Below are 19,472 nucleotides of genomic sequence, written 5' to 3' on the forward strand. Positions count from 1 at the left end.
TATCCCATCCAGAGGAAACACTGTGGGAGTAGAAACACAGAAGAAAAACAACTGCTTGATCACATGGGTCGAGGGGGATATGGTTGGGGATGTAAACTCTAAATAAATATCCTAGTACAAACATCAACAACTTGGAAATAGGCTCTGATCAAGGACACATGTAATACCCAGTGGAATTGCATGTCGGCTGTGGGAAGGGGAGGCGGAGGGGAGGGAGAGAAATAATGTGATTCTTATAACTAAGGAATAATGTTTTAAATTGACTAAATAAAATTTAAAAAATAAAAAAAGAATTTGAAAGAGGGCTTAAGTTTATTTTGTTTGATTGTAGAGGGCAGATCTAGGAACAATGGGTACAAATTTCTTTTTTTTTAAACTCTTACCTGCTGTCTTAGTTAATACTAAATCAATACAAAACATTGATTTATTATTAAATTATTATTACTATATTAATTATAATTAAATATAATATTGTTATTAAACATTGTCAATACTAAACATTGATTCCAAGGTAGAAGTGTGATAAGAGCTAGGCAATTGGGTTGAGTTACTTGCCAAGGGCCACACAGCTATGAAGTGTCTAAAGTCAAATTTGAAGACAGAATCTTTTGTCTCTAGGCCTAGTTCTCTATTCACTGAACCATGTAGCTGCCCCAGTGGGTAGAATGTTGAAGAAAAGAAATCAGGTTTAATGAGAGGAATACCATGAGCTATTATTGTCATTATTTGTTGATGGTTGGTGTAAATGGGTTTTGAAATGGAAGTCCTTGGAGCTTAAGTGTCAGGAGAATTGCCAAAATGTAAATAAATAAATAAATAAATATTTTTCAATTCCTGAGGAAGGAAGAATGATGGCATGAGAACTGAAGACAAAGACTAAAAGCTAAATGTGGGCAGCTAGGTGGCACAGTGGATAGAATGCCAGTCCTGGAGTCAGGAAGACCCATCTTTGTGATCTCAAATCTGGCCTTAGACAGTTTCTGGCTCAGTCACTACCCTAGACAAGTCACTTCACCCTGTTGCCTCAGTTTCCTCCTCTGTAAAATGAGTTGACAAAGGAAATGGACAATCCATCCAGTATCTTTGCCAAGTAAATCTCAAATGGGGTCATGAAGAATAGGAAACAGCAAGACAACTGGTGCCAAATGCTAAAATTAGTGAAAAAAAATTGAATATCCTTGAGATCAGCATATGATAATGAAAAGGATGAGTACAAAGTGGTTTACAACCTAATGGATCTTTGTTAACATCTAAGTAGGCCTGTGTTTCCTATAGTGCTTTTTCTAAATCTAATTTATGATAATGTTTATCTTTTATCTACCTTAATATATCTGTTTTTCTCCAAATGTATGATGCTTTTTCAATCATTTGTGTTGTTTTATTAATTTTTGATGTCTTTTTTTGTTCATAGGAGCAAAAATGAAAAGAATGAGCAAAAAGTCAAAATTACTCGATACAGATCTGATGACACCTTAGACAGGTAAGTTGCTTTATAACCACGTACAATGTTTTTGAATACAGTACATTCTAATTCTGGACTTCAAGTCAGGAAGATCTGAACTTAAATTTTCCTTCAGATACTTTCTAGCTGTGGGATCCTGTGAAATCACTTAAGTTCTCTCTCAATCACAGCTTCCTAATCTGTAAATTGAGGATAAAATAGTGCTTACCAAGTTTTGTCATGTTAGACCCTGCTACTGACTACAGACCGAGTTGGCACTCATCAGATTTTAATCAGGTCTCATCTATTTTGGAGGTGTCCATTGGATTCTGGGGCCAGATGACTTCATTTTTTCAGGCAAATTACCAAAGAGGGCATAGAGGTGGCTACTGCTACTGTATTTCTATATTTTGAAGTCACTGTGAGTGCTGCCTCAATTGCTTATTCAAAATAACTCAAACATTCGGATGAATATGTGATCTTAATAATCTGGAATTCCCTCCAGCGATGTGAATTGTAGTTAATCTGTGCCAGTCCTTTCTAGAAGATTCTTTTCCATGTTCTCCCAAAAGTCTGACACAAGAAGTTTCCCCCCATATGCTGACAGTTTCCATATACTCTACTAACATTGCAAGAGGAGATACACTTTAATTGTCCATTAGTCATCTCACTTTTGCCAGTAATATCTGGTGTGATTAAACATATGGAAGACAAAATATAATTGAAATGACAGTAGAAAAAGCATTAGAACTCCTTCTCCCATAGAAAGTTTCTTATAGTAGGTCTGATTTAGGAGAGGGTAGACCAACTCACTTATTCTCATGAATGAGGACTTTGAGGTTCAGACAGGTCAATTCATTTCGGTTCCTTTTGCTGGGCGTTGTGATTTGTCCAGGATCAGTCAGCGTGTAAGTGGCAGAGCTGGGACTAAAACCCAGCCCTCTTGGCTCATGGACTTGTGCTTTTTCCATTATTATATTCTATTTGCCTTTATTTACTACCAGTCCTCCTTGTGAAACCAAAGGTGACAACCTATTTCTAGATAAGGGCAAAATAGGTCTGGGACTAAATGTGAAAGGATTAGAGAGAAAGATTAGAAAGCGATTGTGTCCTGGAGGAGAAAAAAAATCACCCAAATTCTACCGCTACTAGACCTAGTGAAAAATAGAAGTTGGGCTGGTGATCGACCCTGTGTTTTCACTTATGATCCCCCAGGCATTGCTGACTTTCCAATTTCCATTGTTGTTGTCTTTGTTTTTTGGCTGGGGTGGGCAGAGGCAGAAGAGTGGGGAGTGAGGCAGGAAATGTATTTTCATTGGCATAAAGAACTCCCAACGAGTAAACCTTCTCTACCAAAGCAGAGTGGCAATTGTTCATCTATTTATGGTTGTAGAGAGTTGATCCTGGTATTGGAAGGTCAAGTTAAAGGCAGGATGGGAACCCAGATGGTCCATTCTTTCATCAAGAGGCTCATCCTTGAAGTAGTACACCATTCTATTGCTCCCATCTAAGCATTTGTAGCATTTGAGCCTTTCTGCAAATGTTTAGGAGTGAGATTCTTCTACCATTTCAACAAAATGGAATCCTAGAATCATCCATTTGGAGCTGCACCAGCCATCACCTACTCCAACCCCAGCAATTCATAGGAAAAACTGGGACCTAAAGGATGAGTGTGAGCCTAGGTTTACACTGGCGGGAAAGGTCACGCTCAGTCTTAGAACCCAGGGATTTCTGACTCCCATTGGGATGTTTTCTCACTCTCTTTACTCCAGGTAAATAAATAGGAATAAAGAGCAATACACATCAGGGCCACCCAGATTTGAAGTTCAGTCACTGTAACACAGGGAATGGAAACCCCTCGTGTTCTGCAGAGGAAGCACAAGCAGTTCTTGCTCTTAATGTGGCCTCATTTGGGAGTCTTGGGGCAAAGAGAAAAGTCAAGAGCACATATACAGGTTACTTGGAACGATTATTCCTTGTAACTCCTGTTCAACACTATTTCAGTTCAAATTCCAAGAAAAACTGATTCTGCCCTATTAATCTTAAGCACTTGACGGTTGGAAAGTTCTTAATAATAATAAAAATTAATGTTTATATAGAAATTACTATATATATAAGCATTATGCTAAATGCTGTGCAATTATTAACTCATTTGATTCTCACAACAACCCTGTGAAGTAGGTGCTATCTTTATCTCTATTTTATAGATGAGAAAACTGAGACAAACAAAAGTTAAATGACTAACCCAGGATCATACAACTAATAAATAAATTCAGGACGAAATTCTGAAGATATGAATAAACTAATTATGATGAGAAACAGTTGTCTAAAATATTGCATATCGTTATTCAAGAATTCATAGACCAACTTCAATTTTTTAAAAAGTTATATATATATATATATGAACAATATGGAAATGTTTTACATGATAATATAAGTATAACCCAGATCAAATCACCTGCCAGCACCAGGACAGGGAAAGGAAGGGAAGGAAGGAGATAAGTTCTATCATATAATTTAGGAAAACTTATATAAGAAATTTGTTTTTACATGTAATTGGTAAAAAATGAAAAATGAAAATAAAAATATGTAAAGAAGATATGTATAAAAAGTAGAAACAAGAACAGGTAATGGAAGAGGAATAAGTCATTGTCCTATAAGAATAGTGTCAGAATGAGGAAAAGCTGCTTTAAGATTATAAAAACAACAAAAAGATTATTGTGTTTTTTTTTTTTAAATATATAGGACAGTTTCAAAGAAAGAGCAAAACTACATTCTGGGACAGGGAAGCCTGGGAGAAAGATAACAGATGACAAAAAGAAGGGAGAACTACTCAGCTTTTCTTTTGTTTCTGTTTTCTTTCCTCAGGATGGTACACTTTAAGCTGGGGGAAAAATGGCCCATAAGAGTTTAAAACATAAGATGAGTAGGCAGCTAGGAATTCAGGTTACCAGCTCTAGAGAAACTACATACCTGGAAAATATTGGTAGATTGGTAGAACTGGTAGAGAGAAGTGCTGAGCCTTGCTCATTGATGACTTCCATAGTTTCCCAATCTTTAAAATAGGGAAATTAATGCCTGTGATCTCTTCCTCACAGCATTATTTTGAAGTTTAAATTAAAGAGTATGTTGAAGTGGTTTGCAAACTCCAAATCACTAAATAAATGTCTGTTGTTATTGTAATTTCCATGATAAACTCAAAGAGAATGAGCCCTGCTGAGTCAACCTGAAATTCTGAATTTAGAAAATCAGAACTGGTGTGCTCCGAATTTCACAATTTTTCCTCCCTAAAGGAGAGGAGGGAAGAAGGAAGAAGGGAAGGAATCCCCTTCTCTCTTTCCTTCTCCTCTCATTCCAATCCTACTCCAATACTTAACTACTTATATGACCTTGGGCAAGATATTTAACCTCCTTGAAACTTCAGTTTCTTTACCTGTAAGATGAAGGGGTTAGACAAAATGGTTCTCTGAAGTTCCTTCCAGATCTAGACTCTCCAAAAAAGGAGAGATAGAGTGCTTATGGGAGAAAAAAGGCACACCCACCTATATTGTTCAGCTTTATGTTTTGTTTTGCTTTTTCAAACTCCAGAATACATAGATATTATCATTCTTTGTTATTTTCTTATGATAGTAATATATTAGAAATGTCCTTTGTTCTTCCACATTTCTTTGTGTTTTAGCATGCCCTTAGGAACATTTGTTTCTTTCCTACTTCCTCAAGTTAATTAACTGCATTAAAAGTTATTGTAGAGCAACTGAGTATCTTCTTCAAGGCCAAGAAAATTTTACTTTGGGAGTGGAAGAGAAACCCACTTTTTGTTGGTAACATTACAGATTCTGTCTACCAGATACTGGTTCAGAAATTACAGACTGACTTTAAATAATTTTTTTCTGGGTCTAGAGATTTTTAATCCTGTTTTGGTCTTGGGTAGAGTTTGGGTTTAGAATTCTCTATTACTGAAATATATATTCATACGATATTCAGGGTATATTGGGTAAGTATGTGATCAGAAGGATAGGAATGGTCCCATCAGCACTCCCATGGAGCTATTTTTCTACCCATTCTTCCTACCACTACCATCTTTATACCAGAACTTTATTCAGTGGTGAAATGTGATTTTCAGGACACTTATGCTTTCATGCTGTTTCCAGGATGTGGCATGGTAACACAAGTGAATTGGATCTTAGAAAACATAAGGATTTCAACATGTGAAGAGAGGAGGAGGAGGAGGAGGGTATTTGTGTATTCATCCGTAAAGATTGAAAAGTATGGAAAGTGTTCATTCAACAATAATTAATTTAGCTTGGCTGGACCATAGAGTGCATGAAGGGGAATAGTGAGACATAATTACGAAAAGCCAAGTTAATAACTAACCAACTAACTAAGGGTTCCCCCTTTGCACCATCTCATATTCTGGGGAGATTGAGTTCACAGCTTAGCCCAGTTCCTATAGAGCAGAGTCCCAAGTTATTAAACTGGTCTAGAGATAATGAAGATCTGAGCTGTAACTCAGATAACTGTAAAAGCAGAAGGGAGAGGGAGGTAAGGGAATCATCTGAGATAAAATTGACAAGGCGTGTAACTGATTGGATGAGGAGCCATAAAGAGAAAGGGACAGAGGCTAAATTTTTTAAAATGATTCTTCTTGGGGAAGTATTATGTTTTTAAATTATTCTAGCTTAAAAGAGAATTTGAAAGGAGCACTAAAAACTGAATGCTTATCAAGACTTTTGTCTTATGTTTCTTTATAAAGGATTTCAGAAAGAAATGATGCTGCTAAAGCTCATAAGGCCAATACCTTGGATAACCGACTAACTAATAGGTACAAGTATTTACTAACTTTGGGAAAAGGTTCAATTACATGACACTTCTCACACTTACCCATCAATTTGCAAAGCTCCATTCTCACTAAACATATTCCATAATATCTTTTATAATACATGTTTCTGGTAGTAAAAAGATAAATGAAGGCTGAGGAACTGATGACCTCTACTTCTGGTCCATGCCAAGAGAAAAAGGAAAACTTTATGGGGGTCTTGGGAAATCACCTGAGCCCAGCTCTGGAGCTCATTACATTTACCACATGTCTATTACTTTAGAAAAGATTCTGGCAACAAGAGTATGACAAAAAATCATGTAAATGCAGATTTTACATTCTCATCACCAAGGAAAATGATTGAACACAGCTGCACAGCAAATAAAGCCATTTGGTAAAAACAGAAGCAGCTTTTTAGGGGGGCAGGAAAAAAAAAGACTTCTTTGGAGATTCTCACAAGATACATCCAAGAGAGGGAGGCCATGTCTTGGTGTTTATCAAAATACCTATGCTTCCCTCATTCCTCTACTCAAACAATTTCTAATCTGTCATTACATTGTATGATAAAAATGTGAATGATAATAATACAGATGGTATTAATTACATTGTTTTGCCATTTGTTTATTTCTCAAACTTTGACATTTTTCCTCCATCAGAGACATGTCCCCTTTCAGAGCATCAGAAGCAACAAAACCGTATGTACATTTCTACTGAAACTAGATTTTAGAGAAAAATATCTTTGTTTCTTTGTATGTATATTCAAGGTACTACCTATCCTCACCTTCTACATTAACTTCAGACTCACAGTATCATTTTTTATATACATTTAAATAAACATTTTTAGGAATGAAATCTGGGTTCTCTTTCTCCCTAGTTGTTTTCTCTCTCTCCCTCTCTCTCCTCCCCTCTTTCCTTCTCTCCCTATCTACTCTTCCTCTCTCCTCTTTCTTATCTTCCCCTCCTCTGTCTTCTCTTTTTACTCTCCTCCCTAATTTCTACTTTTCTCCTTCCTCTCCTGTCCTTCTCTTTTCCCATTCATATCCTAGCTCTAATACTTAACTATCTTCATGACCTTGAGCATTTTAACAACCTCCTTGAAACTTCAGTTTCTTTATCTACAAGATAAAAGGTTAGATTTGATGTTCTCTGAGGTCCCTACCAACTCTAAATCTATGAACCTATGGATAACCCCTTCCCTCTTCTTCTTTAACCTTTTCTTCTGATCATTGATTGTTAATGCTTTCTAGCTGCAAGGTGTTCCTATCTACCACCACCATCACCACCTTACCCATGTTGCCTGGCTTCCCTTCCCTACAGTTCTTTTATCAATAGGAAGGGGACTCCAAAATTATGGGTCTCTTGCCCAGAATGTATGAATGGAAAATATGTAAATGTCTTTTTCAGGCTAACTTTTAATCCTCAGTAGTAATTTTTTTCCTTCTTTCCTTTAAAAATTTTTTTATTGTGCCCATAATAATTATTTACAGCAAAACTTTCAATGTATAAAAATTGTATAAGAAAATTTTGTACTTTAATTTAAAATTTTTTATAATTAATATATAAAAATTAGTAAACTATTAAGGTTATTTGTCTATTCCCTTGTCTACTTGTTATTGTTTTGTGCATTAATTTTGTTGTTGAGGCTCTTTTAGGGGCCATTTTTATTACTATTCAATATCTTTCTCTTCCTCCCTCTAAAAACCTACCCATTTGGTGATTTCTATTCATGTTTAATGTTAAACCAGTATTTCTCATGTCTTAGTTGAAGATTCTAAGGGAAATAGCTAGTATTTCTAGGCAGTGACTGAGAGAGAAAGCTATTGGCTGAAAGTCAGGAAACTAGGATATTTTGCTTTATCTTGGCTTCCTCACTTTAACCCAATTTTTACCATCAACTATGACCTTTTCCTCTTGCTGACTTTGATGACAAAGTTTGAATTCCCCCAAAAAAACTATGACTATGATTACAACAAATCACTTTTTTATCTTTAAATATAGACCATCTGGAGTTTCTTTCAACACTAGCACCACTACAGGAGCCACTGCTGCTGCCACTCCGATCACAACTCCTGTGAAGAAAAAGAGGTATTCATTATTTATTTTGAGGAAAATATCTTCTATATAACTGAGTTGTACCTTCTCTACCTGACTATGTAAATTGGGCTTTTCTGGGGTAGAAGTTTAAAATTTATCTTTTCGTGTCTTCTTTTCTTCCTTCTTTATTCCCAATTTCTCTATTTTTCTGGTCTTCCATGTCTCTCAAATGCTCACCCATTCCCAGGTATGCCCCAGCTATTGCTTGACCCCGCTTCCAGTTCAGAATATCATTAATGACTGGGACAGCATTACTGAACCCTTCAAATATTTAAAATGTCAAAATATTAAGTTGGAATTCAAATCACTATAACTTTTCACCCATTTGCATTTGCCCTAATTCCCTCCTTTGTTGTGATAAAGAATACATCTCCTACCACAGCAGTCTCTCAAATATTTGAAGATAGCTATAATGGTTGTGCAATTCTTTTCCTCCAGGTTAAACATCCTTAGTCCTTGCAATTGTTCTACATATAGTGCATTGTTCAGACCCCTCATTTTCTTGTCCATCATCCTTTCGACAGCCTTTATTGATTTACCCTTTAATCTTTTTGCTAAGAGCTCTCAGATACTCCTGTCAATCCTAAGGACGAGTAAATGAAGGTTGGTTTGTTTTTCAGTGGCAAAAGGCTTTATGCACTAAAGATGACACTACTTAAGTGTCCAAGTTTGATTCCTTATGTCATTATTTTCTTCAACACTATCATCACTGCAATGTTTTATTATCTAGTGTCCAAAGGAAACCTAAAATTAAAAAAACAACAACAGAAAGTTGGTTTCAATGTGAAGAATATGTAACATGGAATGTAACATAGTTATTTTTCATTCTATTACAGAGGAGCTCTTCCATTCTATTTTCAAGAGTTGGTAGTTAGAAAAAAAATAACACAACATTAAATAAGTTGTCTTTTTGACTGCTAAATGTCTTAAGTTGATCCTAAACAGATATGGCTTTGAGCTTAGGCCTTCTGAACATTCTGTTTGTAACATGTGTTATTTTTTAACAGACAATCTTGGTTTCCACCACCACCTCCAGGTTATAACACTATCCAGAATGCAGCAGGAAACAGAAGGTAAGGAAGAAAGACCAAACACATTTGCCGAGTGATTTTATAGGAGAATTGGTTCTATTTTTTTTTAACTTTGTTATTTGAGATACTTTGGAATATTGTTGTTGTCCAGTAGTTCAGTCATGTCTGACTCTTTGTGACCTCAAGGACTATAGTAAGCTAGTCCCTTCTGTCCTCCACTATGTCCCAAATTCTATCCAAACTCATGCTTGTTGCTTCCATGATCCTATCTATCCCTCTCATCCTCTGCTATCCCCTTCTTATTTTTCTTTCAATCTTCCCCAGCATCAGGGTCTTTTAAAAACAAGTCTTATCTTTTTGTTTTGTGGCCAAAGTATTTAAATTCAGCTTCAATATTTGTCCTTCCAAAGAAGTCTTCATTAATTTCTTAAAGTATTGACTGATTTGATCTCCTAGCTATCCAAGAGACTTTCAAATATCTCCCCCAGTACCACAATTGGAAAGTACAGATTCTGTGGTACTCTGCTTTCCTTATAATCCAATCCTCAGAGCTATATGACTGCTACTGGAAAAATCATAGCGTTGACTGCACAAACCGTTATTGGCAAGGTGATAGCTTTGATTTTTAGTCATACTGCCCAGATTTGCCATAGCTTTCCTTCCCAAAACAACTATCTTTTCATTTCATAGCTTCAGTCGCTGCCTGCAGTGATCTTTGAGCCCAAGAATAGAAAACCTGACACTGTTTCCATTCTTCTTCCTCTATTTGCTGGAAGTCAGTGGAATCAGTTGCAATGACCTCTTTTTTATTTTTCCATGTTAAACTTCAAGTAAGCTTTTATGCTCTCCTCTTTCACCCTTATCAAGAGAATTCCTAATTCTTCTTCACTTTCTGCTATCAAAGTGATGTCTTCTACATATCTGAGACTGTTGATATTTCTTTCGGCAATCTTAATTCTAGTTTTTGGTTCAGCATTTTGCATGATATACTCTGCACATATACTAAATAAAGAGACAATATATAACCTGTCGTACACCTTTTCCAATCTTAAACCAATCAGTTGTTTCACGTTCAGTTTTAACTCTTGCTTCCTGAGCTACATACAGGTTCCTCAGGAGACAAGATAATCTGGCGCTCGCATCCTTTTGAGGGCTTGCCACATTTTGCTGTGATCCACATAGTTAAAAGCTTTAGTGTATTCAATGAAACAGAAGTGACGATTTTTCTGGAACTCCATTGCTTTCTCCACAATCTAGAGAATGTTGACAATCTGGTCTCAAGTTCCTCTGCTTCTTTGAAAACTTCTGGTCATTCTTGGTTCACATGTTGCTGAAGTCACCCTCACAAAATTTTAAGCATAACCTTCCTGGAAAGTGAAGTGAATGCAATTGTTCAGTAATTTGAACAATTTTGGACAATGCTCTCCTTTAGGATTGGGACATAAACTGGCCTTTTCCAACCCAGTGGCCACTGTTTAGTTTTCTAAATTTGCTGGCCTATTGAGTGCAGCACTTTAGAAGCATCATCTTTCAGGACTTTAAAGAGCTCAACTGGAATTTTGTCCTCTCCACCAGCCTGATTATTAGCAATGCTTCCAAGGCCCACTTTTACTTTATTCTGTAGGATGTTTGGCTCTAGGTCAGTAACCAAGCCAGCATGGTGTCAGTGATGTTAGGATCTTTTTTACATAGTTCTGCATATTTTTGCAAGTCATTTAGCCCCAATTGCTTAGCTCTTATTATTCTTCTGTCTTAGAACTAATATAAAGTATGATCCTAAGACAGAAAATAAGAATTAAAAAAAAAAGAAATAAAAACACTGGGAGCAGATGGTAAAAGCAGAAAATAGAGTTCTACACTAGGCAGTGGTTAGATGCATCAAAAGTTTATGGTAAATAATTGCTTCTGTCATACAATGAGTAAAACAGCTTGGATAATATATAACAATTTTGAATATAGACTACATAGATGTCACTTTTATTCTGGCATTTCCATGACAATCACTTCAACATCCATTCAACAAGCATTTGTTATATATCATCCTCAAGACTATGTGTTAAATTACTCTCCTTAACATACTGTATTGGACAATGGGGTGATATAAAGACAAAGAAGACACTACTTTCAAAGAGTTTACAATATGACTGGAGAAACAGACATATACCCAATCAAATAGGAAAAGTGTGTTACTGATCTATGAACAGATGCTATGAAAGTTTTATGAAGATGAGCTTACTTCTGGTTGGGAAAATCAGGCATGGCTTCATGGAGAATATTGCAACTAAGCTAGACCTTGAAGGATGTATCAAAATTTCAGCAGTGATGATTTGAAGAGTAGACCTTTTCAGGTATCAGCAAAGGCAAAGTGGTAGGAAAATAGTGGACAAATTTAGAGGCTTACAATTTAAATGACGTATAACCTATATAAGGAAGAGTACTGAGACATAAGACTTGAAAAGGCAGTTTGAAGACAGACTGAGAAGGACCTTGAATACCAATCTAAGAAGTCTAGACTTTATTAACTAAGCCCTAGGGAGACATTAAAGAGTTTTGAGCACTGAAATGAAGTCATCAGAGTCATTTCTTCCTAAGAAACAAGAAAATTTATGATATCAAATTCAGTGTACTAACTAGCAATAAATGCTAATAATTTATTTAGCCATAACCATGAATAAAAGTAGGTAGTTTTCATGATCAAATTGACTTGCATTTGGATAAAGTGGTCCTTAACTGTTTTAATTATACCAGTTCTCAGTATTCTTATTTTAAGGGCTATGATCATTATTATCCTGTATGGTACTTTGGGGATATTACTTAATTTCAAATTCAAGTTAATTCCAATAAATGAAGAATGAATCGCATAATACCCAAAATGTTCAATCAAGTTAGCTTCTTCTTTGAAATCTTTGTGTTAACCAGGACCTAGGTGGGAAGAGAGTTGGCTGGATTTTAGGTTTCCCACAAAGAAGCTTCATCTTTCATGTGAACTGTCTTCAGTCCTGAGGGAGACAGGATCAGCCATTAGAGGGGACCAGGCAGTTTTCTATTTCAGGCTTGTTAAGTCCCCACTCCAAAGATCAGGGAGAAGTTTTACAACAAATCTTAGATATGATTAGCATCTAAGGTTTCCTCAGTAGTTACTAACAGAGTAACTTCTGAGAAGTCTAGAGAAGTATTCTTTTTTTTTTTAAACCCTTACCTTCCATCTTGGAGTCAATACTGTGTATTGGCTCCAAGGCAGAAGAGTGGTAAGGGCTAGGCAATGGGGGTCAAGTGACTTGCCCAGGGTCACACAGCTCGGAAGTGTCTGAGGTCAGTTTTGAACCTAGGACCTCCCATCTCTAGGCCTGGCTCTCAATCCACTGAGCCACCCAGCTAACCCCCTAGCGAAGTATTCTAGTATACTTCTGGAAAAGTATTTAATATGCAAAATATTTACAGGAAAGCTATTTATTTCTCCTGCCACAAAAATGCTTAAAACAAGACTAAAAATGTATGCTAACATAGTTAAAACATAAAATGATCCATCATCCTTATTATATCTATTGAAAGGTAAAGATGATTTTTTGGGACTGCTGAACAGTTAAAGATTCCCATTATATTTGTAATATCTGAGTAACTGACAAAGCTCAGAGCTATTGAACAGGCAGGGAATGGCTTGGATTTTCAGAATCTTCAATTGCAGTGCCATTTTTTAAAAACTCTTCCCTTCCATCTTGAAATCAATACCAAATATTGGTTCCAAGGCAAAAGAGCAGTAAGGGCTAGGCACTTTGGATTAAGTAACTTGCCTAGAGTCACCCAATTAGGAAGTGTCTGAGGTCAGATTTGAACCAGGACCTCCCATATATCTAGGCCTGACTCTTAATCCACTGAGCCACCTAACTTCCCCTACAGTACCAGCTTTGTGGTGGTCAACTTCTCCCACAAAAGTGGTAGAACTTCTAGTAGCTACAGTGCTGACTCAGGAAAACTAGCAAGCTCTTGGTCTTACCATTGTATAAATGGAGATTTTGAACCCTAGACTTCAATCGCCAGAAGTCCTTGGTATTTCCCAGAATTCCCTATAATCTCACCCAAGTCTCCACATAGGTGAGATCGCAATTGGTATTTAACTGGCAGTAATGTCTACCAAGCTCTCTCTCTGCCATTGCAATGATGTAGCAAGTAAACTAAACTCAGGGTTCTGAATTGGCTAATCAGCCATGGGCACGTGGTTTTTATTTTATATCTTCTTTATTCCTTGATTTCTAATAATCCTCAATAAACCTCAAAAATATAATATTTTTATTACTAGATACTAATTTAATTTTTACACCATGTAGCTGCTAACACTGAAAATATCTCTCTCTCAGAATTACTATTTCAGGACCTAGACTCAAGGGGAAAAAACAACAACATAAAATTGAAGAAGTAACCAAGGACTTGAGGAGCAGACTCAGGTCCAACTAGGCAAGCACATGTTCCAATTATTAAGTCAGGATCCACACTTCCATGAAGTACCACAGACACTAGGGAGTAGAGGGGAGAGAGAAAGTCCCTCCTTTGATTGCTAGAAATCTAAGAGGGAGAAGACAGCCATGAGACCATCTTTATTCTTTGTGATTTTTCAATATTTATTTTGTGGTTCTTTTCATTTTCCTCATTGTATTTATTGTATATAATATTTGCCTAGCTCTCCTTAATTCACTTGGTATCAGTTCATGTAAATCTTTCCATGTTTCTCCTTCCTATTTGTTCCTTTATCTGCTCAAAAAAGCAGTCAAATTTACTTGGCATCCATCCTTGTTGTCCTTGACAACACAGATACCATTTTTTTCTCATCTCATATATCCTTCCCTTTTGAAATGTTCTTGGAGCCAGTAGCAGCAGGTGGCTGGGGTATTCAATGGCCACAGTGAGAATTCCTATATCAATTATTAACTACACAAAGCTTTAGTGGATGAGATGAGATAAACCTTCCCCCTAATGCTCTGAGCTACTCACTCTGTGGGACTATTTGCTAATGTTATGCTTTTGGAAAAGATGGGAGTGTAAACAAATATAAGTAAACTATATTCTAGTTTAAACATCTGATTGATAGCTTAACAATTCCCAGCTTGATATAACTGGAATGATTCCTAAGTAAATTAATATCTGCCATTATATTTTCAGTTTATTACATTTAATTATAAGCAAATAATAATCTATAAATGTAAAGAACTATACACCAATTTTTTTTAAAAGTGAGTATTGCAAAATTGCAAAGATCAAATAAAGCTTAAATGAAGAAATATTAGGACTCCCCCAACCCTTTGTGGAGTTGTTATGTTGATTTTTCCCCCTCAACCTCAACCCCTCAACCCCCTCCCCAAGTTGCCCTTTGTTATATAGATGTCTTACTGAGAAGGGTAGGGACAGAATACTTAGAATAACTATGATGGTGTAAAAAACAGAAGTTGTCAATAAAAATCTTATTGAAAAACTAACAAGTAGTCATCAGGAAACACAAATGTTTTGATCTAACCCCTCTTTTACATTTATCATGAACTTTCTAGTTTGAAATTGCCCTTACTACATACAGAATTACGTGCAGTGTTTTGTTGGGGAGGGCATTTTCCAAAAAATCTCACCTTTTTTGGGCTAAAAGTATTTATTAAGCTCCAGGTCAGGAGTGAGTCCTATTTCTGACACATACTGGCCATATGACTCTAAACAAGTGTTTCAATCTCTCAGAGTTTTACGTAATTCAGAGAGAGACAGAGACAGAGACAGAGAGATAGAGATAGAGACAGAGAGAGGGAAAGAGAAGCAGAGACAGAGACAGAGACAGAGACAGAGAGATGGAGAGAGAGAGAACTCTAACTAGAGAGCTAAGCAAAATCTATCCTGTATTATATGGTAACATAAGCTGAACCTTGAAGGATTCTGGGGATTCTAAGAGACAGATGTGAGGAAGGTGTACATTCCAGATGTGTACAAAGAGGTGAAACATGGGATGCTAAGGCTTGGTGATAGTAAGTAGATTAGTTTGGCTAGAATATAAAGTGTTTGTGAATGGAATAATGTGTAAATAAATCTAGAAACATAGGATGTAGCTAGATTATGAAGGCTGGTAGTGCCCACCTGAGGAGTTTGCATTTCATCCTAAAGTCAGTAGAGAACTTTTCTTAAATAGGTTAGTCACCTAGTTAGGGCTCTGCTTTAGAAAAACTATTTTCACAATTGTGTGGAGGACAGGTTGATGAGCAGAGAGGATAGAATTAGCGAATCTAATTAGGAAACTGTTAAAGTCATCTAAATTAAGAGGTGATAAGGGTCGGAACTGGTGGTAAGCCATGTAATAAGTATAGAGAAGTGGATGAATGAGAGATATTTTAATGGCAGAACTGGCAAGATTTGGTACATGGTTGGATACGGGAAGGACAAAGGAGAAGGAAAAGACAAGGATATTCTTATATTGCAAACCTACATGAATGGAAGGATAATGGTACTCTCAAAAGAAATAAGGAGGTTGGAAGGAGGAATAGATTGGAGCTGGATAGGAAAGAATGATTTCTGTTTTGTAATATGTTTTGCTTGAAGTTTTGGTGGGTTCTTTCTTAAGTGGAAAAATAAATATGGAAAGATTTAACCAAGGAATTCTAAGGTTCAACTTTTTTCCTGTGTATTTCTATATCCACCAAGTCTTAATCTGATAGAAATAGTTGACAACACTATTCAGAATGTTGACCATATCTTTGCAAAATCACTTCTTATTTTAGCTCTCTATTCATTATTAATCTATTAATCCAAATCATTATTATAAACTACTGACTGCATATGGAACCGAAGGACTATTCATGAGCTAACTTCTCATGTTCCCACTTCAGTTGAGCTAGTTGAGATATGCCTGCAGAAAACAGACATCATTTGGCTGTTTGCCTTGACAATTTATAGTTTGTTGGTCATGATTCAACTGGAGAAAGGAGATGAATTGTAATCTTTTTTCCACACACTGGCTGGCATCTATAACACCAGAATTAAGGACAAAAGGTACCAGAGCAGATTGATCAATTTAAAAATTCATTCCTTTTTTAGAGTCATGGATGATACATTTAGTAGGTATTCTAAAATATTTCTCTATCAGGGATAGCAACATTACTACAGTTTTACAGGCTGAAAAGGAAAGAATCATACTGATACAATAATAAAACTCTTGATTTTTAAAGTGCTTTTCCTTTGAGAAACTTGAAAAGACAATTTCTCTTCCTTTTTAATGCTTCTTTTTACACTGACGGTTAAGAAATAGCTTTTTAGTAAACCTTGAAAATGGGAAGAAAGTGCTGAAGAAGATCTTTGCCTTCAAAAAGACTTTATGAAATTTGAGCTACAGTAGAAATTATTAATCAAATTTTTAAAGGAGTCAGATTTTTAAAATTAACTTTTTGATTCACTTAAAATTTGTATCTTCTCTGATTTCATCCATGAACAGAATTCCATAATCTTTAAAAACACAAACAACAAACAAAATGCCAAAGCTGATACTGTCATTTAGCCCTCTGACCTTTTCTCACTATGACTTCATTTCCACTCTTTTTTATATTAATTCTTTAATAAGTAATCTACATCTTCTACTTCTATTTCTTCTCATTTGTTCTTTCCTTTTTATTTCTGTCTAGGTAGGATTTTTATCATTTTTATGCCTCCAACTACTGCAGTGGTCTCCCAATTGCTATTGCTTATGGTCACTCCTAATCAAATCCACTTTACAAACTGTGGCCAGATTAATCTTCCTAAAAATTACATCATGCATCATGTTAATCTGCTATTCACAGGCCTTCAATGCCTATAGGAGTTATCTGAGTTCAGACTCTGCACCCTGGTGCTTGAGATCCCAAATGGTTGAATGGTAAATATTTAACAATTGACTGGGGTGAGGGAAGAATTTGCATGACACTTTTAAGTTTAATCTGCTTTTTTAACATTTTCTCCTTCACTTTCTTAATTCTGGAAATCAACAAAACAGTAAATAACGCCCTGATTTTTGGTGTTAAATATTTCTAAGATATAAATGCTTATGCTAAAAATTTAACAATTATCATTATTATCAATATTTTTTATTATTTTTATCATTATCAATATCAATTGTCAATAACAAGAATCATTATTAGCTGGCTCCAATACACCCCTGATTCTAATGTAGTGCAACTAATCTACTTAGGTGATTGGATTCTTTCCCCCCTCCTTAGCTATGCTTTCTTCTTTCTTTCCCATCTATCCAAATACTACCCATCCAAAGCTTTGGCTTGAATTTCACTTTCCTCTACCATAGCTTTCCCAGCAAATTGTGGTCTTTCTTTCCTAAGTGTATAGTGCTTATTATATTTAACATGTATTTGGCAACTAATTTTCCTGTGGAAAAAATATATATATATATCCTATCTTTAGTCTATTTATAATTATTCTTTGGGCTGCGTACTTAAGATATGATTTATGATTATTGATTCAGAACTTTTTAAATGCTTACTTCATTTCAATCTACTATTCTTTGGTATGGTTTGCTGGTGTTCATCTAACATTTGTTATTGTCAACAGAACCATGGAAATTGGCTCTTTAAAAATTATTATTCCAAATGTTTAGAAGTCCAAAGAAAATAATAATTTTTACATATAAAGAAAAAGATATTACACAAATGAGATAAAAATATCCTATATATTTAACGTACTTTTCTTCATATCTACATAATAAACCCCATCCACTAGTATCCCAACCCCTCCCCACATAGGACATTGTCAAGGAAGTCAACATGTTCATATAAACTAAGTCTTTCATGTTTTATCTTTCTGTTCCCTTCCTGGAGACAACATTCTCAGTATATTCTTCTAGTATAGTTCTGTGGCTATGTATAATGTCTCCTGATTCTGTTCTTTTCATTGTTCATTATCTTGTGGAGTTCTTTCCCAATTTTTTAAAAGATCAATTTGTTCTTCATTCTTATGGTACATTAGTATTTCAACACAATCATATGCCATAATTTGTTTAGCCATTCCCCAATTGATGAGAAGCTCCTCAGTTTCCAATTCTTTGCCACCACAGAGGGCTTCTATAAATATTTTGGAATATATGGCTTCTTTTCCTATTTCCCCAATCTTCTTGGGAAACAGACCCAGCAATATCACTGAGTATACACAATTTTATAACTCTCAGTATAATTCCAAATTGCTCTCCAAAATGGCTGGATCAATTCACAACTCTACCAACAGTACATTAGTGTCCTGTTTTTTCACATCTACTCCAACATTTGTCATTTTGAGAGTTTTTCTTTCAATCCTAGTACTACGAATGCTAAAATTATTTATTGCAATATATTTTCCAGATAATCTAAGTATGATAGATTTAAATATCCTATCAGAAAAGTTCTGGTTCTCATTTTAATGGTGAATAAGAGTACTGGAATCAGAATCAGGAATATTTGTGTTCAATTCTGACTTCTGATACTCATTAGTCATATGATCAAGTCATTCACTTTTCTGAGCTTCAGTCAATTCTCTGTTATCTCCTAAGTCATAGACACACTTCAATCTATGACAATCTCAGATACTTGATTATTGACATTTAGAACTATAAATGAATCAATAAATTGAATCACTAATGTGAATTCATGAATGAAAAAGAATTTTTCATTATTATATCCCCTGCACTTACTATGTTCCAGTGACTGTAGGGAATACAAATACAAATCACAAAAAGTGATCTTGTCCAAGCTCTTATATATAATATGTATATATAGGGAATGACATATGAGAATGATAGTGTTTTCATTTGAAAAAAAGGATGAGATGATATGAGAAGTGATAGAGGAGTAGATTGATACATAGACCTTTTCTACTAGTAATGATAATAGTATTGATTTTATTATGGTTCCAGATCTAGAAAGTAGTGAGTGGGAGCAGCGGTGGAGGAGGTGGGTGGGTAATGGAAAGAGGTAGTTAGAGTATAAAGTGAAGTATTCTGGGTTAAGCTCAAAACAACCAGACAGAAAAGGCACTTACCAACCAGGACAATGCAGCTCCAGTTCGGGAGTTTTAGAGCTAAAAGGATTAAGTAAGCCCCCCAAGAGCTTGGTCT

The 19,472-nt window shown here is 35.6% G+C and overlaps 1 protein-coding gene across 12 annotated transcripts in view; it reads left to right on the top strand.

Moving 5' to 3' along the window:
- The window catches only part of SCEL (sciellin), a 141,928-nt gene that overhangs the window by 43,678 nt on the left and 78,778 nt on the right, over positions 1 to 19,472 (top strand). For 11 of the 12 annotated variants that reach the window (XM_056807979.1, XM_056807983.1, XM_056807978.1 and 8 more), the window contains exons 5-9: positions 1,412 to 1,480; positions 6,195 to 6,263; positions 6,914 to 6,952; positions 8,256 to 8,342; positions 9,359 to 9,424. In XM_056807979.1, the coding sequence (XP_056663957.1) occupies positions 1,412 to 1,480; positions 6,195 to 6,263; positions 6,914 to 6,952; positions 8,256 to 8,342; positions 9,359 to 9,424 (330 nt within the window). The remainder of the gene's footprint in view (positions 1 to 1,411; positions 1,481 to 6,194; positions 6,264 to 6,913; positions 6,953 to 8,255; positions 8,343 to 9,358; positions 9,425 to 19,472) is intronic. The other variant, XM_056807980.1, reaches the window with a different exon arrangement.

This window comes from Monodelphis domestica, chromosome 8 (genome assembly GCF_027887165.1).
Source record: "Monodelphis domestica isolate mMonDom1 chromosome 8, mMonDom1.pri, whole genome shotgun sequence".
Lineage (NCBI taxonomy): Eukaryota > Metazoa > Chordata > Mammalia > Didelphimorphia > Didelphidae > Monodelphis > Monodelphis domestica.